Raw genomic sequence first — 23,251 nt, forward strand, 5'->3', positions numbered from 1 at the left:
TATGGGATGCCTGGGATCCAACTTAGGTCAGCTGTGTTACAAGGCAAGTGCCTTACCTACTGTACTATTGTTCTAGTCCTGATACTTAAGTGATTTGTATAATTGGAGCAGTAACACAATAGGTGTGTACTTACTTGCCATTATAAATACCATTGAAGGAGTAGGATGGTGTTCAAAGGAAGACCCTGATGAAGGAATTTAATCTGCTGTGATAGAAAGTTTTTTTAATTTTTTAAAAGAACTTCATTTAAACACTAGTTTATAAGATTATTCAAATGGAGTTGTTTTCTCACTATTATAATGTTGTTTGTGACTGAGTTAGTCCTATGTTTACATCACGCTTTATGAGTGCACATTTTTTGTACTAGTGTCCTCAGTTTCCCTTCCACCTTTCTCCCCGCCCTGCCTCTGTAGCAAACATTTTTCTTTGTTCTCTCCCTTTCTTTCCCCTTTAGATACTATGGTTTGCAATATTGTTACTGAAAGGCTATCCTGGCTATCACTTTCCCTCTTTTAAGCACCCAATTCCTGTCCAGAGTGATCATTTCCAACCATCCTTATCATAGTGGTCCCTTCTGCCCTTACTGTGTAATGCCAGGAATCAATCCCAGGCTAAGGATGCTAGGGATGAATCCCCACTGCCACCCTCTCTCATCTTTCTTCCTCTGCATTGCTCTATCCGTCTCTACATGCACCATTTTTTGTAAAGCATTTTAGCCTTAGAGCTAGAAGTACCTGCCAAGCGTGAAGTGGATAGTGAAGGCGGAACCTGTGCTGGAACTGGACTTAGAAGGTTGGTGCCTGCCATCGAGTAAACGAGTTTGTCTTTTGGACAGGACATTTGCATCAGTGCCGTGAAGGAAAGAGACATCGAGCAGAGACTAAAACAAGTCATCAGTGAGTGGGACAACAAAACCTTCACCTTTGGCAGCTTTAAAAGCCGCGGAGAGCTGCTCTTGCGGGGAGACAGCACCTCGGAAATTATTGCCAGCATGGAGGACAGCTTGATGCTACTGAGCTCCCTGCTGAGTAATAGGTAGGACAGACCCAGTTTCTTCCCTTTGAGCTGCTGATTGGGTAACAAGAAGGAAAGACCCACCTTCTTTCTCCTTCCTGAGCTCCTGACTGGGTAACAGGGACAGACCCACCTTCTTTCTCCTGAGTTTCTCCCTCTTTCCCCCATTTTTCCTTTTCCCCTTTTTATCATCCCTCCCATCCTCCCACTTCACCCCTCTCTCCCTCCCTCCTCCCTCCTTTTCTTCCTTCCCTCCTCCCTCCTTTTCTTCCTCCCTCCCTCCCTCCCTCCCTCCCTCCCTCCCTCCCTCCCTCCCTTCCCTCCCTCCCTCCCTCCCTCCCTCCCTCCCTCCCTTCCCTCCCTCCCTCCCTCCCTCCCTCCCTCCCTCCCTCCCTCCCTCCCTTCCTTCCTTCCTTCCTTCCTTCCTTCCTTCCTTCCTTCCTTCCTTCCTTCCTTCCTTCCTTCCTTCCTTCCTGCCTTCCTGCCTGCCTTCCTGCCTTCCTGCCTGCCTTCCTTCCTTCCTGCCTTCCTGCCTTCCTTCCTGCCTTCCTGCCTCCCTGCCTGCCTGCCTGCCTGCATCAAATCCAGGGTCTTACATTAACCAGGCATTTGCTCTATCACTGAGCCACATCCCTAACTGTCCATCTTATTTCTGAGAATCGAGAACCGTGATAACAAGCATTTCAAAGGGAATTAGAAAACATAACACTATCCCTCATACAACTTATTCAACATTAAAAAGTACCAGAAAGACTTGTTTTATTCTAAGCCTTTGGCACAGCAACACAATATCAGTTGCTTTTCATCCTCCTCTACTTGTAGCATGTGCCTGAGACCATCAGTTGGATGAAACCATGAATCACAAAATTAGCTACTTGGACTTTGTGGAACACATTAGCTTTGCTGCAGACTAGACTCCCTGCATTGCCAACAGCACAGCATGCTCGAGAATCTAGGGAGAAAGTGATTCTGTATTTCAGACTAGTAGTTGTACTTGGAAAAAATTTTTCTTTTTGGCAAGATCTATACAGTAGAAATTCTTAGTTGTATCACAGCAATGGTAGTGAGTCAGAGTAGAATGCTTGTTTCAAATACAGGCAGGGGGTGGGGGAAGAGGAAGACAGGGGGGCATTGGTGATAGGAAGGTTGCACTAGTGAATGGGGTTGTTCTTTTTTATAACTGAAACTCAACTACAAACATGTTAGTAATCATGGTGCTTAAATAAAGATACTATAAAATTTTATTTGTGTGCTTATGTCAATGGGGATTGAAAACGATAAAAAAAATATGTATTATTTATTTGGACTTACTCCTGGCTATGTGCTCAAGGACCATTTCTACAAAACTCAGGGAACCACACAGGGTTCTGGGGATTGAACGTGGGTTGTTTACTTACAAGAAAATGCCCTACCCGCTGTACTATTATTTCAGTCCCCCAAATTATTTAATTCACTGACAGAAGTAAAATAGCCTAGACTAATACTAACCTAATCCTGCGTTTTGATAATAGCAAGGAAACAATAATGTGGCCTTGCAAGTCAAAGCTCAAGAACTTACAGTCCCTTGATGCACTATTATTTTTATTCTTTTGGAAATAATTTGTTATATTCACCAGATTTTCTCAAAAATGTGAGAATTGTATGAAAAGCAGTTAGCATCAAGATGACTTTATCGGGGCCGGGCAGTGGCGCTAGAGGTAAGGTGCCTGCCTTGCCTGCGCTAGCCTAGGACGGACCGCAGTTTGATCCCCTGGTGTCCCATATGGTCCCCCAAGCCAGGAGCGACTTCTGAGCGCATAGCCAGGAATAACCCCTGAGCATCACCGGGTGTGGCCCAAAAACCAAAAAAAAAAAAAAAAAAAGATGACTTTATCGTTACTCTATAAAATGTTCCTCTATTCTCCTAGTATAGGTGTTATTAATGTTTTTAAGACAGGATGGAATAATTGGGACTGGAGAGATAGCATGGAGGTAAGCCGTTTGCCTTTCATGCAGAAGGTCATTGGTTCGAATCCTGGCATCCCATATGGTCCCCCGAGCCTGCCAGGAGCGATTTCTGAGTGTGGAGCTTACCCCTGAGTGCTGCTGGGTCTGACCCAAAACCAAAAAAAAAAAAAAAGACAGGATGAAATAATTATATAGTATTGCTTTAAAAAATTCTCTTTTCCATTTACTGATACATCCAAGTGTTTGAAATGAGTAATGTAACAAATGATTAAATCTTAAAGATTTAAATTTAAATTTAAAGATTTAAACCATTGATAATAGAACATTGGTAATAAAATATGATTTGTTTGTGATTTGGTGAATTTTTTTAAAATTTAATTTTATTAAGAATCATGTTTTATAAAGTCACCTATAGTTGAGTTTTAGATATACAATGTTCCACTCCTTCCACAAGAGTTACCTGGGTTTGGTGAGTTTTACAAGAATCTGGTCACTGTTTATATTCAAATACGATGAAGCTTAGTAGGGAGGTAGATAGGGGACAGGTGTAAATTAAAGAAAAAAAATGTCTTAAGGGATCTGGAAACTTCCCTTATCACTTAAATCAAACCCTCAGGTAGACTTCGTGAGGAATTTGTACCAGACTCATATAAATAAACATCTACTCTGCCTTATCTGCTCTCTGAGATAAAGTGACCTATTTAAACAAAGACCTTTGCTGCTCTGGAATTTCATTTGAGTGAACAAAATAAATAAACATTCCAGAAAGATGTACAGATCATGAAAATGTCAGTTTAACAATTCAGTCTATGAAAATTTTAGAGAAGTTTATTCAAGAGATCTCAAGTGTATAGCCAAAACCTCATGGCAGCCTGGAGGTCGGTGTGACATTCAGATGTTTATTATAGAGTCCTGTGCAAGTTAGGTTAGTCGGAGTTCATGCCAACATCTTCTTGCAGGGGGCGCCAAGATTCTGGTCAGCAGGGACATCCTCTGTCTAAATTCTGTGATCACTGTAGAATCTATCCCTGAACTGGAATGGATCCCACAAAGGTGTCAAGAACCCTCGTTATTAGAGAGCCCTCCTATATTACAGAAAGGAAGAAGTCCTTATTTTGCTTTAAGATCCTGAGGTGCTCAGGCCTTACTCCTGGCTCTGTGCTCAGGGATCACTCCTGGTAGGACTCAGAAGACCATATATGGTATCAGGGATTTAACCTGAGTGGATTCTACAGAAAGCAAGTGCCCTACCTTCTGTATGATCTTCTGGCCCAGATACCTGATACTTTCAATGCAATTTTTAAGTAGATTGTTCTTTTTTGTTTTTATTTTGAAATACAGTTCTATTTATCTTAGTATTGCAGTTTAGGAAGTGATAATAGTGTGGAATTTTAGGTATTGATATATAAAACAACCCTGCCTCCCCCAATTCACCAAAGTGGGTTAACTCACCCTTCATACTATCCTTTTGTCTCTTCTGAGCCTTCCCTCTCCATCCTCGCTGTTTAGTAATTGGTTCCAAATTCCAGTGCCAGGATTTGTTATGATTTAGTACTGTCTAGTCTTTTACTTTGGCTTTTTCTATTTTGGATGGTTTTCTTTTCCTTTTCTTTTAACTTCATTGTTCACTTACAAAAATGTAACCTTTTAGTATATTGATTTTTGTAGCCTGTCCCTTTAATGGTTTGTTGTTTCTAAGAGGTTTTTATTTTTTATTAAAGAGTAGACTTTAGGGTTTTCTAGGTATCTTATGATATTATATGCAACTTCAGATAGCTTTAGTTTTTTACCACTTTGAGTTAACTAAGAGGTCATGTGTAACTTACATGGCACAACATTGGGTAGATAGAAATCATTTAAGAAATCTCCAAGATACATTTTAAAACAAGAAAACCGTATATTTATAAATGTAAAGAAGAAGTAAAATTTAAAATTTTAAATGACTTTTAGGGCTGGTGAGGGGAAGGGAGAGGAGGTAAATTGAGGATACTGGTGGTAGAAAATTAACATCAGTGAAGGGACAGATATTAGGATATTCTATGAAATACAACCATCAAGAACTTTTAAACACTATCTCAGGATGATTCAATAAAAATATAAAGAAAATGTCTTTGTGTTGGAAAATAGCTAGAAGAAGATGCACCCAAGTCCTCAAATTTGCTAATCATGTTTTTCATTGTAGGTACAATATGCCATTCAAAAGCCAGATTCAGAAATGGGTACAGTATCTCTCCAACACCACGGACATCATTGAGAACTGGATGATGGTGCAGAACTTGTGGATTTACTTAGAAGCTGTATTTGTGGGTGGAGACATTGCTAAGCAGCTTCCCAAGGTTTTTAGTCTTCTCTTTATTTTATTATATTGAATTTTTGGGATACACCTGGCTATACTCCAGGCTGGAGTACAGCTCAGTACTCAGGGATCACTCTTGGTGGTACCTTAGATATCCTATGGGCCAGGAATTGAATCTGAATCGGTCTTGTGCAAGCCAAGCACCTTACCAGCTGAAATATGTCTTCAATTCTTCACTTGGATTATCATCTAAAGAAGCCATAACTAGGATTCTTTTAAAACTGCACTTTTTATTTCAACCTCTTTAAAGCCCATCTCCTCAGTCTGTTAGGTGTTGCTATGGAACTAGTCTTTCAAGATGGATAATTATGGAAAAGATGGGTGGATATGAAAGATTAGGAAAGAATGATATCAAATAATTAGGCTTGAAAGGAGACAGAGGGCAAAAAAAAATGAAGAATGAAAACCTGAACTCTTGATATATTTCAGATAATCAGAAGGTAGAATTTGAAACAGTATAGAATTATGGAGTGGTTAGGTTAAATTGCTCTTCACTACTGGCATGTAAAAATAACTCACACTATGCCAAATATACATTATATCTGTACTGAAAAACTTAGGCTCAAAAATAAACTGCAAAAATATCTGTCAAAAAATTCATATTAAGGTGTTGAGTATGTTTTTCTCATCAAATTATAGTCATCTCATGAGGTCTATGGAGAATGTATTTTAAGCTTTTTGGAAGAAAAACGCTACAATATCTTAAGGATTCTTATTCAATTACCTTAAATTGTTTGCCAAATTATAATATTTACAACAACATACTTGAATTTATAAGCAGGATTATATTGGTCTTTTTTTTTTACATCTCCTATGTGAAGCTTTCTCTTTTTTTAATTTTCTATTTAATTACATATCTACTTGCCCATTTATTTTTTGGCTACTAGTGAAATATATCCATAGATATAATGTAAGTTTTGTTATTTTATTTAGCTTTTATATTTGGCATGCTTTTCTTCTTGATGGGTAAAGAACTTCCAACTGAACTTAATAATGGAAACTTTCACATGCAATACTGAAAGAGCTAGAGGGGATTCTTGCCATCATGTTTGATTGTATATACTCATTATTCTACCCTCTTATTAAAAAATCTGGTCATTTCTCCATTTTTTCTATAGAAACATCTAAAAAAACTCATATTGGGTTCTACCAGATTTAATTTTGGTTCTTATTATTTGGTTTGGGAGCCATATCTAGTGGTATTGAGGACTTACTCATGGCTCTGCACTTAGAGATTACTTCTGGCAGAGCTTGGAGGACCAAATATGTTCCTGAGAGTCAATGTAGGATTGACAGCTGGTAAAACAAATATACTACCTGCTATAACATCTTTTTAGCTACTTTAACTTTTTTTTAAATGTTCACTCTTTTTCCCCCTCAATATTCAAATGATCCAGTTCACAATAAATATAAAGAATAAGAAAATTCAAAGATATTCTCTGAAAACATCAAATGTGGTTATTAGGGTTAAATTTAGTATCCTTATTTAAGAAGGTGGTGATAGGGTTCAATTGGGAGGATGAGAATAGAACCTGTCTGAGGTTTAAGGTGTCATGCTGTGTGTCCCATGGGTCAGATTGGGTCAGGGTGAGAGAAGGTGACATGCTCTGTCCTTGACATCATAAGGTTCACACTATTGCTTTATTCCCTGGTTCTCACAGGAAGCCAAGCGCTTTTCCAACATAGACAAGTCCTGGGTGAAGATCATGACTCGGGCACACGAGACCCCAAATGTGGTTCAATGTTGTGTGGGGGACGAAACCATGGGGCAGTTACTGCCGCATCTGCTGGAGCAGTTGGAAATGTGCCAGAAGTCCCTGACAGGGTGAGTTCACCAGTGCTGGTACATCTTGCTGGGTCTCTCCGATGGCAAAGGTGCCAGGGAGACTAGTTGTCTATAGTCAACTTGGTTTTCTTTGGCCAAGACTTATTCTTGGCTGTCCTTGGTGCATAGATAAAAGAGCCATGTGGACCCCTATTTTTTCTGGAGTCCTTGGCTAGATGTATTCAGATAGTGGAATCACAGTGGGTTGATGTCAGCACTAAGGCAGGAGTTTACAACCATTCTTAAGCTGTTCTTTTAAATAAACAGGCGTATTCCCTTTATAATAGTCTTAGAGAAACATCTGAACTATCAAAATGTTATTGCATCGTGCTCTATAAATATGAGTAGTTTGTAGTGTTCAAAGGCAGTCAAGATTATCTAGGTAGGAGGCTGCTGTACAGTTACAGACACTCACAGATATACTGGCACATGTGCTTTATGTATGTGGAGCTGAATGAAATACAAGAGTAGTAGTTAGTTTTTTTCCCTTTGGGGAATCAAAATCAAATCAGGAAAGTAAAAATATGAGAATTGTAATATTCTTTTTTGGGGGCCACACCCGATGACACTCAGGGGCTACTCCTGGCTATGCACTGAAAAATAGCTCCTGGTTTGGGGAACCATAAAGGGCTCTGGGGGATCTGTCCTAGATTAGCACATGCAAGGCACTGCTAACGCCACTGCTCTGACCCTGAGAATTGTAATATTCTTTAAATACTTGTTTATATTTTATTGGGGCCGGAGCAGTGGCTCAAGTGGTAGGGTGTTTGCCTTGCATGCGCTAACCTAGGATGGACTGCAGTTTGATCACCTGGTGTTTCATATGGTCCCCTGAGCCAGGAGCAATTTCTGAGCACTTAGACAGGAGTAACACCTGAGTGTCACTGGGTGTGGCCCAAAAGGCAGCAAAAAAATTTTTTTATTGAGACTACTGTGAATTACAAATTCACAAATTAAACAATTACACAAATTCACAATTACAAATTACATAGTTGTATTTCAGGCATATAGTGACAGCGAATTAGGGTCATTTCCACCACCGGTAGCGACCATTCTTTACCAAAGTTCCCAGCATGCATCTCATACCCCTGCCCTTAGCCACCTGGTCTACCAGTATAACAGGTCCATTTTAAGTTTATATTGTTATAATTTGGGTCTCTTGATTCTATTGTCCTTGACTTTGGCTTGGGTATTTAGTTCTGACCATTTTCTTTCTCCACCAATGTGCCTAAAACCACTTGGCCCTGGGCTTCATCCTCTTTTTTTTTTCTTCTCAATTTGTAGAAAGATGCAGAAAATATGAGGTAAAACAAAGTAGAGAATTGTAATATTCAAGGATATTTATATATACACTCTTTCTTGTTCCTTTATGGGGGGCATACCCCATAGTTCTAAGGGCTTACTCCCAATTTTGTGTTCAGAGATTACTTCTGAAGGTGCTCAGGGAACCATCTAGGGTCCAGTGAATTGAACCAGGCCAGCTGCGTGCAAGTCAAATACATTAATCCCTGTACTATCTCTCTGACCAGGTATTTCCAAATATTCTTCAGTTTATGAGCATTTATTTAGAGTTGTGGAAACAACTGTGACAATTTTTTTTGACCACACCCGTTTGATGCTCAGGGGTTACTCCTGGCTAAGCACTCAGAAATTGCCCCTGGCATGGGAGGACCATATAGGGTTTTGGGGGATCGAACCACTGTCCTTCCTTGGCTAGCGCTTGCAAGGCAGACACCTTACCTCTAGCGCCACCTCACTGGCCCCAACAGTTTTTTTTAATAACATTTTTTAACTTTATTTATTGATTGAATGATTAGTTGGTTGGTTTTTGGGTCAGACCCAGCAGTGCTTAGGGGTTACTCCTGGCTCTGCACTCAGAAATCACCCTCGCAGGCTGGGGAACCATATCGGTTGCTGGGAATCTCACTGGGTCCTTCCCAGCTCGGCTGCATGCAAGGCAAATGCCCCACGGCTGTGCTATCTCTCCAGCCCTGTGACAGCTGTTCTTTTACTGCCACAGGCAAGGTCTGTTTTATAGTGTTGAAGAAGATGGTTTGTCATTTTAAGGATTACAGGTTTCTCACTGACCCTGGCCCGCCCATATATGTCTTTCTTTGCTTTTTTTCTTTCAGTCTCTTTGTATTGGAAATTTGTCCTCATACTGGGCATCTAACTCAAAAGAACAAAAATCTGTGCTTGACTGACTCTACCATCCATCTGAAGTTTTCTATGCATGTTCTTGAAGCCTTCACCTGGCTCTGATTGCTGATTCACTTAATTCTTTAGTAAAAACTCTATTTTCCTTAGATTTCTGTTTCTATGAAAAAAGCTTGGTTCTATCATAATTTTACACACCATACAGATAGAATCGATGTACAAAAAACAGAAATGAAAAAAAAAACCACAGTTTGAAAATGATTTCTGGTAAGCTTTCGAGTAGAAATTGCAGAGACCCAGAGATAGTTCAAGTGGTTGAGTAGTACGTCTTTGCAAGGGTTTGATTACTAGTAGGCTTTGTATGTCCTACCTTCAGTATCACTGCCAGGGAATGAGACCCCCGACCCCTCCAACCAATAACATTTAAAGAAATTCCATTGAATTAATTACATCAAAGTGTGCAAGGAAAATGAAGACAGAGAAGCATAGCTGTGAGAAGAGCAGAAAAATGATGCTCACAGCATCAGGGATGTTTGTGAAACAGAACAACAGCAGCAGCAAACATGCAGTTGAAAGCAGGACTAGACATGAGCATTGCCTGCATATAGTTGCTTCAGAGTCAGCAAACAGAGTTGAGGTTTCCTACATCCCCTTCACAGCTGGACTTTTTTCTGCTTTGATGATGGAGTCCTTGGCAAACCAAGAATGAGAAGCTGAAGCTTTCAGCTGACTCGGCACTGTGCTTGCAAAATAATCGAACCTAAAAAAAAATCCCCATGTAAAAACATCCCATCCTGCTCTTTACAAAGGCAGTGCCAGGGTTTCCCAGGTGAAGTCCAAGCAAGGTACCTTGCACAGATGAAAGACAAAGGGGCTGGAGCGATGACACAGTAGGTGTTTGCCTTGCACGCAGTTGACCTAGGACAGACCACAGTTTGATCCCCCAGCGTCCTGAGCCAGGAGCGATTTCTGAGTGCATATCCAGGAGTAACCCCTGAGCGTCACCAGGTGTGGCCCAAAAATCAAACCAAACCAAAACAAAATATACCAATATTCCCTCACCAGCTGGGTAAACAACCATTGGTTTGCCCAGCCCAGTTTGGAGAGCAATTTGGCCAAATTAGTAGAGAGCTAAACTAGAACATAAATATTGAATGGCATTGGGTGAAAATCTGATGGTTACAGAAGCATCCTCACTTCTCCAGCCAGATGGCTTTGTTCTTTCTTGTTTTTTTTTTTCAAACTTTATTTATTGATTTATTCATTGAGTGATGGATTGATTGGTCCTTGGGCCACACCTGGTGGTGCTCAGGGGTCACTCCTGGCTCTGCACTCAGAAATAGCCCCAAGGCAGGCTGGAGACCTTATGGGATGCTGGGAAACAAACCAGGTCCCTCCCAGGTATGCCACATGCAAGGCAAATGCCCTGCCGTTGTGCTATATCTTTGGCCCCCAGATGACTTTATTCTTGGAATCATCTGCTTGTGTTTTTATAATGTTTATCTCTCTCCTTCTACTTAGATACTTGGAAAAGAAAAGACTCTGCTTCCCTCGCTTCTTCTTCGTATCAGACCCAGCCTTGTTGGAGATTCTGGGACAGGCCTCAGACACACACACCATCCAGGCCCATTTACTGAATGTGTTTGACAACATCAAAACGGTCAAGTTTCATGACAAGGTTTGCCTCGTTCCACATCGTCAACCATGTTTGCATATTAACATCTCAGTTGGCTTTAGTCAGTTGTCCTCAGACATGGTGTTTTTAATGGTATTTCGTTTTTGGGTGGGACTCCCAAACAGTGCTTGGGGGATTAGACCATATCTCCTGTGGTATTCAGCCAATCAAGTGAGTTGTTTCCATGCTGGGTCCACTAGGGAGTCCCTGGAAGTCCCTGGTTGGTGGTGGGGCATGTGGAACTGGTTAGAACTTACATGTCCCCCGAATGATGAGCTGTATCCCTGGCCTGTCAGTCTTGTGTTTTTACAGGTTTCCTGGCCATTATCTCTCAGCCAGGCTTAAAAATAAACTTTTGGATTTAGTTTGTTTTTGCATTGTGATTTTTTTCCTCTTAGTATCCCAATTTTGATGAACAAATTACTTTATGGGGGCTAGGAAAGTCCAGTAAGTATTTCTGTTTTACTTGCCATATCTCCACCCCCAGATGAACAAGTCTGAATCAGGGTCATGCATGAAATAATCCAAACCAGGCTGAGGATGAAATATGTAGTCTGGCAGTCTTCTACCCTGTCTGGAGAGCCAGAGGCCTACCAGAGCTGCCGTTTTTCTTAAATACAGTACCCACCTCTAAGTGGGGCAGTAAGGACAGATCAAGGATAGATATCTCAGGCTATCCTAAGCCAGTCCCACCCAGGTTTCCAAGTAAGACAATCTCTATTTTGAGGTAAATCCAAGTTGTAAACAAACATACAAAGGAACCAGGAATGACCTTTGTTTTAGGTAAAATAAGGTGTAACTTAACACTCATGTATTTTTGTTTTGTTTTATTTTGGGACACACCTAGTAGGACCATATGGGGTGCTAGGGATTGAATTTAGGTCTGTCACATACATGGCCAATGCCTTTTTTTGGGTAGGGGGCCACACCCGGCGGTGCTCAGGGGTTACTCGTGGCTGTCTGCTCAAAAATAGCTCTTGGCAGGCACGGGGGACCATATGGGACACAGGGACTCGAACCAACCACCTTTGGTCCTGGATCTGCTGCTTGCAAGGCAAACGCCACTGTGCTATCTCTCCAAGCCCATGGCCAATGCCTTTGCCTTTGGACTATCACTTGAGCCACTCAGCACTCCTAGTTTTTTGTTTTTGTTTTTGTTTTTGGGCCACACCCATTTGACGCTCAGGGGTTACTCCTGGCTACACGCTCAGAAATCGCCCCTGGCTTGGGGGTACCATATGGGACGCTGGGGGACCGAACTGCCGACCTATGCTAGCGCTTGCGAGGCAGACACCTTACCTCTAGCGCCACCTTCCTGCCCCGTGCACTCCTAGTTTTACTTACCAATTTGACAATTTAGAAATTCAACAAATCACAGAAGTCAATTGCTCATAAAATTTCTTGTTGTTGAGAATTGCAAGTGATGCAATGTGGTTCAAAAACTTAAAACAAAACAAATTAATCAGGCTGAATTGTGCTTTCTTGTTTTATATCTTGTTAAATTAAAACTTTTTTCTTCTTTGGTTTTTGGATCACACCCTGTGAAGCTCAGGGGTTACTCCTGGCTCTGCACTCAGAAATTGCTCCTGGCTTGGGGACCACATGGGGTGCCAGGGATTGAACCCAGGTCTGTCCTGGGTCAGCCACGTGCATGGGAAACACCCAACTGCTGCACTATCGCTCCGACCCCAATTAAAACATTTTAAAGTGCTTCAACAACTTTTTTGATTCATAGAGTTATGTGAGATTCAAAGAGATCATTAAATATGAGAGAGTTTGCATATCTGTCCCCACACTTTGTTGCATTTACCCCATTTTTCAGAGTATAGAGATCATTCCAATTTCAGACTCTATTCAGTTTTCCTCTAATGCTTTACACACCTTTAGTTTCATTTTTCTGAATCCACTCGAGTATACAATTTGCAATAGTTGAAAAACTATCTTGAGCTGAATGCCAGGCTTAATCATGGAACTCTGCCACTCTGAGGACTCCAGGTGGAGACCAGAGTTAGCAGCTGGAGGCTACTGAAGACAAGAGTGTAGTTAGTGCTGGAGCTAGTCTATTGTCATTAAAAATCAGTCCTTTAAACCTAAATCCCTTGCAGTGCACCAGGCAGGCTGCTAATCCTGGGGCTGCAAGAATGTTTCCTATTAAAATAGAAATTGCTTGGGGCCAGAGAGCACAGCAGGGAGGGCACTTTCTTTGCACAGCCAACTTGGGCTCCTTCCCTGGCATCTTGTATGCTCTCCTGAATCCACCAGGAGTGATTCCTGAGTGCAGTGCCAGGAGTAAGCAAGCATGGCTAAGTGTGGCCCAAACTCTCTTCTCTGTCCCTCACCCACTTTCTTTTTGAAAGTTGCTTTAGTGTAGCACTACATTTCAGGGGAAATCTGGAAACTAACTGCAGGTAGCTTTGGTCTTTTTATGCTTGCATTATACATAAGGCACATGAAAGCCCTCACTCGATATGATAAAGCTTCCTGCAGGAGTTGGCTATGTTTGCCTAGAATGTTTGAGGTTGAGTAGAGCATAAAGAGAAAGAGAGAGACAGAGACAGCCAGATAGACAGAGAGACAGAGAGAGTGGTGGTCAGAACCAGATTCACATCAGCGTGGGGAGTGAGGGAGTGTGTTGGTTTCCTTAGTTTCTCTGAATTACTTTGATGTCAACACTCCAATTTGTGTCAATGAAGCCACATTCAAGTGTGGACCACCAGTGGTACATGCTGGTATCAATATGTCAAAGCAACGAAAGTGAATTTTTTATGTGTTCTGGATGACTGTGTTGGCAGGGTTTCTGCTGGAGGTTTGGAGAAAGAATCTCTCCAGTCATTCCTCATTTCTGGGGAAGTTGGTGGTCCCCAGTCCTCCTTGGCTTGTGGGCCCCTCATTTGATCTCTGTCTTTATCTTCACATGATGTGCTTCTTGTGTATCTGTGTTTCTTTACCTCCTTTGCCATCTTTCTAGGACACTAGTCTTTGGATATGAGTTTAAACTTAGGCAGTCTGACCTCTTGTGAGCTTGGTTTCATTTGCAGAGACCATGTTCCTCCACTCTTAGGGAGTAAAGAGCTATGGAAGGTTAGAAGGAAGCACAGACACCAGATTGAACAGCCCAAGTGTATCTCCTAATGGAGTTGTTTGCTGTTTGTTGTTTCTTTATGAGGCCCCTCACAGAGATGCTCAGGACTTAGTCCTCACTCTGTGTTTTCTTCTGCTATAGAATTGAATTTCTGCCTGACAGGTCAAAGGCCATGAAATGTATTTAAATAGGCAATGACTTTTCTTACATTTCAGAAAGTTTCTCTGGCTCTGTAGGAGACAGAGTGGAAAGCATCCAGAGGTTGCAAAGTCAGAATGAAAAAGATAAAGCTGCTTCAGCAAAGTCTTGACAAAGCCTTGGGTTGGGTTCTTAGTTGAAGAAAATACTATTCCACTTAGTAAGACACACACAAAATCCATTTGCTATTTAATTTTGTTTAATCAGAATGGAAATCCCAAGAAGAACAGGTTTGTTAAAAAATTACTTTATTTAAACACCATGGATACAAGGTTACTCATAATATGGTTAACTTTTCCTCCCCACAGATAAAAAGTTATTCATGATTGAGTTTCAGTCATGCTATGTACAACCCCCTTCACGAGTGCATATTTCTAGCCACCAATGTCCCCAGTTTCTGCTCCTGTCCTCTCCCCTGCCTGCCTATGGGAAAGATAGTCTCTCTGTCTCTCTCCCCCATCTCTGTCTGTCTCTCTCTCTCTCCCCCCTCTCTCTACCTCTCCCTCTTTTACCCCACCCCTTTTTAGAAAGGTATGCATTATTGTTTTGAGTGGCATCATGCCTATCACTTTTTCTCCTTTCAGCACCCAATTCTAGAACAGGCTTTTTTTCTTTTTTTTTTGGTGGGGGAACACTGCTGGGGCAGAACCCAGACTCTTCCTCAAACATGCAAAAGAAATGCTCTGCTGCTGCTTATCACATACAGCTTCAGGCATGGTTCTGAATGCACAGTTATAGGAAGGCTTCCATCCTAGAGTTGCATCTTTCAGCATCTGTGGAAAATATCCATGTGTCAGTGTCTGGTAGAGCATCATGAGAACCCATGTTTTAGAACCCAAGATACTGTACTCTCCTTATATTGTGATATTGTGGGGATCATAATGTGAAATGACCAGCCCTGGTATTGCTTCTGAATCAAAAACACAAATGTGTCCAATGCATAACATTTCTAAACATAGACCAAGAGCTCCTATAAAAACACCAACATGAGTGGATAGTTGGAATTTCTTGTAAGCTTTTTGTTCATATCAATCCCATTGATCAGGTCTTTGTAAATTTAATGTGATGGCTAATGGGGTTAATGCTCTAAGAGATGAGGAACTGTCTGAGAGCTATCTAGGAGATGTGGAAGTATCTCAGATATATCTAAGATATGAGGAAATATCAGATATCTAAGAGATAAGGAAGTATCTGAGACCTACCCAGGAGATATAGAAGTATCTTAGAGATATTTAAGCAATTAGGAAGTATCTCAGATATCAAAGAGATGTGGGATTCAGATTTTCTGCTTATTGGGGGAAATATTAGAAATAAATTGTAATCATCATATTTATGTTGGCTATTTCTCTCAGAAAAAAATTTTCTCTCTCCATAGAAAGTATTTGTAATGAATTAATTGAGTATTCCTTTTTAAATTTCATAACTAGCTTTTTAAGTTTGAAATCAGTATGATTTTGAAATTGTTTTTATACCTATAGTTTGCCTTTTATTAAATCATCTGTTGCTTAACTTTCTATGGGAAGGCTAACACTGTTAAGAGAGCAGTGGAGGAACTCAGTCTTCATAATATTCCTAATTTTGATTTTTGTCTTCTATCACAGATCTATGATCGCATTCTGTCAATTTCCTCTCGGGAGGGGGAGATGATCGAATTGGCTAACCCTGTGATGGCAGAGGGCAACGTGGAGGTTTGGCTTAATTCTCTCCTCGAGGAATCTCAGTCCTCATTACACCTCGTGATTCGCCAGGCAGCAGAAGCTATTCAAGAAATGGAATTCCAGCTGATTGAATTTCTTTCTTCCTTCCCTGCTCAGGTCAGTACACTGGGATTCGAAGGTGTTATTTTCTTTTACTGAAGAGCCTTTTGAATCCCATACATTTTCCATCATTAACTACAGAACTGGCTATAGTTTAACTCGAGACCAGTGTTGAGATTTTCATAGAACTATGTTAAATATAGTTAATTTAATGGTTTAGATGCGTTGATCTTATGATTGGTCTTATATCTAATGAAGCCCATGTATGAATATATGCATATAACTGTTTGAAGATATGGCCTGTGTATATTTTATTTACCTCAAAAGTTTTTATTTCTACTGAATCATTTAAGTCAATTAATCAGGAAATATATTTACCAAAACAATGAGAATTATATTTCAGCATACAAATATAGAAAAGGGAGATTTTTTTTAGTTATTCCGATCAGTTAGAATTATATTGAAAATTTGCAAAGAGTAGACTCTATATTCATAGAGAGCAGATTATTATTTTTGCTATATAAAATCTTTATTTAAGCACCATGATTATAAGCATGATTGTAGTTGGGTTTCAGTCATAAACAGAATACTCCCCTTCACCAGTGCAACATTCCCACCACCAATGTCCCCCCCCATACCCACCCCTGCCTGTATTCAAGACAGGCATTCTACTTCAGAGAGAGCAAATTTCAGACATGTTCTTTACCTGCCATTAACTAAAATTATCTAGGGTAAAATAAGATTTAAGCAATAAATCCATAAAATTACAAGAAATTGGAACTATGTATTTAGTTTTCAGGGCATAGTATGAACAACATTTTATAGATTGGGTAACACCTCACTCATGTGATGTCATCAGTGACCTTACTTACACATGCATAATTATTGCATCAATTTACTATATTGCTCTTTACATGTCAATATTAATGTCTTCTGCACTCACGAAGCTTTTCATCTCCCATCAGGTTGGATTATTAGGAATTCAAATGATATGGACACGAGATGCAGAAGAGGCCCTTAGAAATGCCAAGTTTGATAAGAAAATCATGCAGAAAACCAACCAGTCTTTCTTGGAGCTCCTGAATACACTGATAGACATGACAACCAAGGAGCTGGGTGCTGTGGAGCGAGTGAAATATGAGACTTTGATTACGATTCATGTACACCAAAGGGACATCTTTGACGACCTGGTAAATGATTGATATATGCTTTGACACAATGAAAAAATCAACTGCTAGACACTGTGTTCCCCTGCTGGAATTAGTTTGAAGATATTTAAAGAAAAAGTTTAAAGAAGTTTATAAAATATAGTTAAATATTGTATATAGAATATATATTTATACAATATGCAAATATATACAGTATATTTAAAGAGAAGGCTAAGTAAAGGACTAAGAAATAAGAAGGCTAAGAATTGTGATTTAGGGGCCAGAAAGATAACACAGTGGTAAGGCATTTGCCTTGCATGCAGAAGGATGGTGGTTTGAATCCCAGCATCCCATATGGTCTCCCGAGGCTGCTGGGGGTGACTTCTGAGTGTAGAGCCAGGAGTAACCCCTGAGCGCTGCCGGGTATCACCCCTCAAACCCCCCCCAAATGAATTGTGATTTACAAAGTTATTGATAATTGCATTTGAGGCATATACTATTTCAACACCAGTGCCATCACCAGTATTAATTCCTTGCAATACAGTGTTCACAAACTTTATAATTCTCCATCTCTCCCACTCCATCCTGACCCTCTGCCTGTCCCTCTTGACAGGCACGTTACAAAGTTTGGAGCCTGGAGCTTAGATCTTAAGTATTTCAGGGTTATTGAGTTTGTGCTCTGGATTTATAATTGTACCACTCCTCTACATCATCAATATAATCAAATTCAACCCCCTTCCTCCATTATTTCTCTTTCTCTCCTTCCTTCCTTCCTTCCTTCCTTCCTTCCTTCCTTCCTTCCTTCCTTCCTTCCTTCCTTCCTTCCTTCCTTCCTTCCTTCCTTCCTTCCTTCCTTCCTTCCTCCCTCCCTCCCTCCCTCCCTCCCTCCCTCCCTCCCTCCCTCCCTCCCTCCCTCCCTCCCTCCCTCCCTCCCTCCTTTCTTTCTTTCTTCTTTCTTTCTTTCTTTCTTCTTTCTTTTCTTTCTTTCTTTCTTTCTTTCTTTCTTTCTTTCTTTCTTTCTTTCTTTCTTTCTTTCTTTCTTTCTTTCTTTCTTTCTTTCTTTCTTCTTCCTTTCTTTCTTTCTTTCTTCTTCCTTTCTTTCTTTCTTCTTTTTTCCTCCCTCCCTCTTTCCCGCTCTTCCTCCCTCCCTTTCTCCCTTCCTCCCTTTCTCCCTTCCTCCCTTTCTCCCTCCCTTTCTCCCTCCCTCCTTCCCTCCTTCCCTCCTTCCCTCCCTCCCTCCTTCCCTCCTTCCTTCCTTCCTTCCTTCCTTCCTTCCTTCCTTCCTTCCTTCCTTCCTTCCTTCCTTCCTTCCTTCCTTCCTTTCTTCCTTCCTCCCTCCCTCTCTCTCTTCCTCCCTCTCTTCCTCCCTCCCTCCCTCCCTCCCTCCCTCCCTCCCTCCCTCCCTCCCTCCCTCCCTCCCTCCGTTTCTCCCTCCTTCCCTCTCTCAACCTCTGTCAGAGCTCAAAGATGATCTAGGTATTTACATATAAGTGAGATCATCCTGTGTTTGTCTTTGTCCTGATTTACTTCACTCCACCTGAGATCTTCCAGTCCAAAGGTTGCAGCAAATGTCATGGTTCATCCTTTTTTTGAAGCTGCTTAGTTGAGAATCTTTTTCATGATGAGAACTTGTTTGTCAGAGATTTTTTTTTATTCTATTATTGAGGAAATTAGACCTTACTTAAAGTTTTTGTATGCGTGATCATTTTTAATGATAAAAGACCACTTAACAAGCAGCCTAAAAAGATTTCATTTGTTTTATGCTCTTTTTAGTTATTAATTGAAGACCACTGCTTTCTTTCTGCAGAAATAATAAGTAATTTTGCTAATGGAGTTGCTCAGGGCTTTTGACAAATCACATCTCTACAAGTTGTGCTGCATTTTGTGTCAATGATTATAAAAATCTCTCCTAATACAGTTTATAATGTTCTGGTGTTGTGTAGGTTCTTACCTATAGAGACAGTGTGGGAGTGTTGAGTATTTATAGAAAATGGAAAAATTTGGGGGGGGAATTTGTCCTCGATTATAAAATATGTTAGATAAGAGGCAAGAAGCTCTGATTTTAATAATAATTTCCTGGGTTGTGTCTCACCCCATTATTTAAAAATGATTATGAAAGATTGGTTCTGCTTTAAAGGAAATAAAAGCAGTACATTCAGCCATTGTGTGCTAATCTCTTCTCTTAATAGTTAAGTCCACTATTTGCCTCTCTGAGAAATAAAGGGCTGGGAGTAATTTTAGATTTTCTTATTTGTCAAAGAAAAATGATTAAAGTGGCTTAAAATTTGTTTAAAATATTCAGACAAAAGCATTGCCGGGCAATAACCTGTCATTTCGATGTGAGCAATTTAGCCTGCTGCAAATCCTAGGAAAAAATAATAAATGGATTTAAAATATCCAACGATGTACTTTGTCATAGTCATGAGAGATGCATTTATGAGGTTTTCTAGTTCTGTCCTTGTGTGCCATGTTTCTCCTAGACTATAGTTCATGGTAAGGACTGTGACATTAGGCAAGTTTAAAGGTGAAATGAAAAAACTCGCATCGTTTTATGTTCAACTGTTTCATACTACTTACATACTACTTACATACTCCTCTCCTCTCCTCTCCTCTCCTCTCCTCTCCTCTCCTCTCCTCTCCTCTCCTCTCCTCTCCTCTCCTCTCCTCTCCTCTCCTCTCCTCTCCTCTCCTCTCCTCTCCTCTCCTCTCCTCTCCCCTCCTCTCCCCTCCCCTCCTCTCCCCTCCCCTCCTCTCCCCTCCCTTCCTCTCCCCTCCCCTCCTCTCCCCTCCCCTCCTCTCCCCTCCCTTCCTCTCCCCTCCTCTCCTCTCCCCTCCCCTCCCCTCCCCTCTTCTCCCCTCCCCTCCCCTCCCCTCTGCTCCCCTCTCCTCTCCCCTCCCCTCCCCTCCTCTCCCCTCCCCTCCCCTCTCCTCTCCCCTCCCCTCCCCTCCTCTCCCCTCCCCTCCCCTCCCCTCCCCTCCCCCCCTCCCCTCCCCTCTGCTCCCCTCCCCTCTCCCCTCCCCTCCCCTCCTCTCCCCTCCCCTCCCCTCTCCTCTCCCCTCCCCTCCCCTCCTCTCCCCTCCCCTCCCCTCCCCTCCCCCCCTCCCCTCCCCTCTGCTCCCCTCTCCCCTCCCCTCCCCTCCCCTCCTCTCTCCTCCCCTCCCCTTACCTCCCCTCCCCTTCCCTCCCCTCCCCTCCCCTCTTCTCTCTCTCTCTCTCTCTCTCTCTCTCTCTCTCTCTCTCTCTCTCTCTCTCTCTCTCTCTCTCTCTGTTTTCCCCACTGAGCTATCCTTTGGTCCACAAGATAAGTAAAGCAAAGGAAAGCAAGATAAGATAAGGCAGGGCAAGATAAATCATGATAAGATAAGATGTTCTTCTCTCAGTCTAACACACACCTTTTTCCTTCCAGTGCCACATGCATATCAAGAGCCCTACTGACTTTGAGTGGCTGAAGCAGTGCAGGTTTTATTTCCATGAAGACTCTGACAAGATGATGATTCGCATTACTGACGTGGCTTTCACCTACCAGAACGAATTCTTAGGTTGCACTGACCGGCTTGTCATCACTCCCCTCACAGACAGGTGCTACAGGACCCTTATGCCCAGCTTCCCATGCTGACTCTCTGACCTTTTCATTCTCTCACAGTTTTTCAGAAAATTTAGGATTTAGAGACACTTTTCTACCTAAGTTTTGAAATTCAGTATTTGTATTATATCTGTATTTTTTCTGTATGAGTCTTCTCTTGCCATTTAGGTCTGTGACTGTTATGGCTGTTGTATTCTGTGTTGGTTCCAGTGGATGCTAAGTTGAAATGATCTCAGTGGGCAGGAAAGAGGATTGGTTTGTATGTGTCAGTTGGTAAAATTCATGGTGGGCCTTGAGGACCTGCTTTAGAAACTGTGGGGCCTGTTGATACGGCAACTGCATAGAGACAATGAAGATGCTTTCTCAGCAGGCAGAAATCTATACCAGGGCAGGTGTCCAGCACAGGAGGGGACAGTGGTTTCAGCATCTTGAGCTTTTTCTTGTTTCCTCTGCTTGCAACTTACCAACTGTCTCAATTAGAGTTTCCATGTTGCTCAGAGAGGCTCAATTCCTCCACTCAGATTGTTTTTTCCATTCAGAGATACTCACTTTCCTTCACTCGAGGAAACTCAGTTTCTCTACTTGGAGATTTGGTTTCCTTCACTCAGAGAGAATCAGTTTCCTCCAGTCAGATTCAGTTTCTTCCACTCCGAGTCTTGGTTTCCTACAATCAGAGAGATTCACCTTCTATCACTCAGAGATAGTTTCTTCCACTTAGAGAGACACAGTTTTATTCACTCAGACTCAGTCTCCTCTACTCAGATTCAGTTTCTTCAACTTAGAGACTTGGTTTCCTACAATCAAAGAGATTTACTTCATTTCACTTAAAGATAGTTCATTCAATTCAGTCAGACTCAGTTTCCACAACTCAAAGAGACTCAGTTCCTCCACGCAGATTTGGCTTCCTCATCTCAGAGAGCCTGAGTTTTTTCCACTTAGAGACCCAGTTTCGTCCAGAAAGATTTAGTTTCTTTAGTCAGAGAAATTTGATTTCTTCATCTGTTAGATGCATTAGGCTGTCACCCAGGGTGTTTCCAAGGCTAACACTCTGTAATTATTTTAGTCTAATTTGAATTTTGTGGCATTACCCATTCTATACTGTCTGTGAAGACATGTGCTGAGTAAGTACCTTGGACAAAATGACTGAGCATCAAATCCAATATTTGGCCTCAGTAGTAAGGATTAGTCACTAATCTGTATATAATAGACCCCTGGACTCCTATTAAAATAATTTTCTGACAAAATTTGAAAGGTTGACTCAATAATATAGTCATTTTCTAGTTATTGTCTTCTTGCTCTGTGACATTGTTAAAAGAGAAGTTAATTTTCAATTGAGAAGGAAAGAGCAATAAGATTTTATGGTACTGAGGACGTGGCTCAGTAGCAATGCTCACACCTCCAGGGTAGGAGACCCTGGCTTCAGTCTCTGTTCCAACCACAGCAGCAGAAAGATTTTATTGGACACCATTTCCTGTAGAGTTTCTTGTGTTCATTATTCTGAGGTCTGGGTGGAAAAAGATGGCATTGTCCTGCATGTCCCTTTGAGGAGGCTGTTTGCTTGACTTTGTTTTTGGACCTCAGAGTTGTGGAGAATTCCTCCAAAGGCTTCTTCAAAGACATCTGAAGTCACTTCCACCTCTTCCACCTCCAGCTGTGCTTCCCTGCTTTCCATCACCTGTGCAAATTTGTTCTCTGATTGTCCAGATTGTTGGCAGAATCCCCCGCCTTGCAATCTCAGGATGTCTGTCTCTGTCTTCTTAGTGCCAGCTGACGTCTGTTCTCCACTGCAGCATTCCTAGATCTATGGTATCTCTTCCATCTTCACAACCATCTCCTGTGAGGCCATTTGTTTTGTTTTGTTTTTCGGCCACACCCGTTTGATGCTCAGGGGTTACTCCTGGCTAAGGGGCTAAGCGCTCAGAAATTGCCCCTGGCTTGGGGGGACCATATGGGACACCGGGGGATCTAACCGTGGTCCTTCTTTGGCTAGTGCTTGCAAGGCAGACACCTTACCTTTAGCGCCACCTCACCAGCCCCTACTGTGAGGCCATTTGTGGCTTCCAGTCTCTCTTCTTTCTCTCCCAAATGACTGATCCTCTTCTTTATCCCCTTTCTCCTTTTCGAAGGACTCTTGAGATTGGATTGTGCCCACAGAGTAATCCAGGAGGTCTTCCCACCTTTAGTACTTTTATGTGAACTATCTACTATGTCCCTTAAGCCCTTGAGCATGATGTACTCATAGTTTCCATGGAGTTCATTTGGGGGACATTACTCTGCCCCTCTGTTTTGGTCTCCCTCTGCTCAATCACCTAGGCTTCTATGTTGCTAAGTCCAGTGGTTATTTCTAGTTCTCATCCTCCTTAATAATCAGCAGCATCACACAGTTGACCATTTGCTTCTTTTGGGTACATTTTCTTCTCATGACATCCAGGTAACTACACTCCACCTGGCTTCCCATAGTAGTTCAGGTCATACATTCTCTTACAGCTTCCTGCATTATTGTCCTT

General features: G+C 41.6%; 1 protein-coding gene across 1 annotated transcript in view; it reads left to right on the forward strand.

Annotated features, from left to right (window-relative positions):
* Window positions 1–23,251, forward strand: part of DNAH5 (dynein axonemal heavy chain 5) — a 336,377-nt gene that overhangs the window by 149,128 nt on the left and 163,998 nt on the right. Inside the window, exons 29-35 of the mRNA XM_049768362.1 lie at window positions 837–1,036; window positions 5,145–5,298; window positions 6,980–7,143; window positions 10,822–10,978; window positions 15,857–16,069; window positions 16,978–17,202; window positions 20,568–20,740. Coding sequence (XP_049624319.1) covers window positions 837–1,036; window positions 5,145–5,298; window positions 6,980–7,143; window positions 10,822–10,978; window positions 15,857–16,069; window positions 16,978–17,202; window positions 20,568–20,740 — 1,286 coding nt within the window. The remainder of the gene's footprint in view (window positions 1–836; window positions 1,037–5,144; window positions 5,299–6,979; window positions 7,144–10,821; window positions 10,979–15,856; window positions 16,070–16,977; window positions 17,203–20,567; window positions 20,741–23,251) is intronic.

This window comes from Suncus etruscus, chromosome 2, assembly GCF_024139225.1.
Source record: "Suncus etruscus isolate mSunEtr1 chromosome 2, mSunEtr1.pri.cur, whole genome shotgun sequence".
NCBI classification, from domain to species: domain Eukaryota; kingdom Metazoa; phylum Chordata; class Mammalia; order Eulipotyphla; family Soricidae; genus Suncus; species Suncus etruscus.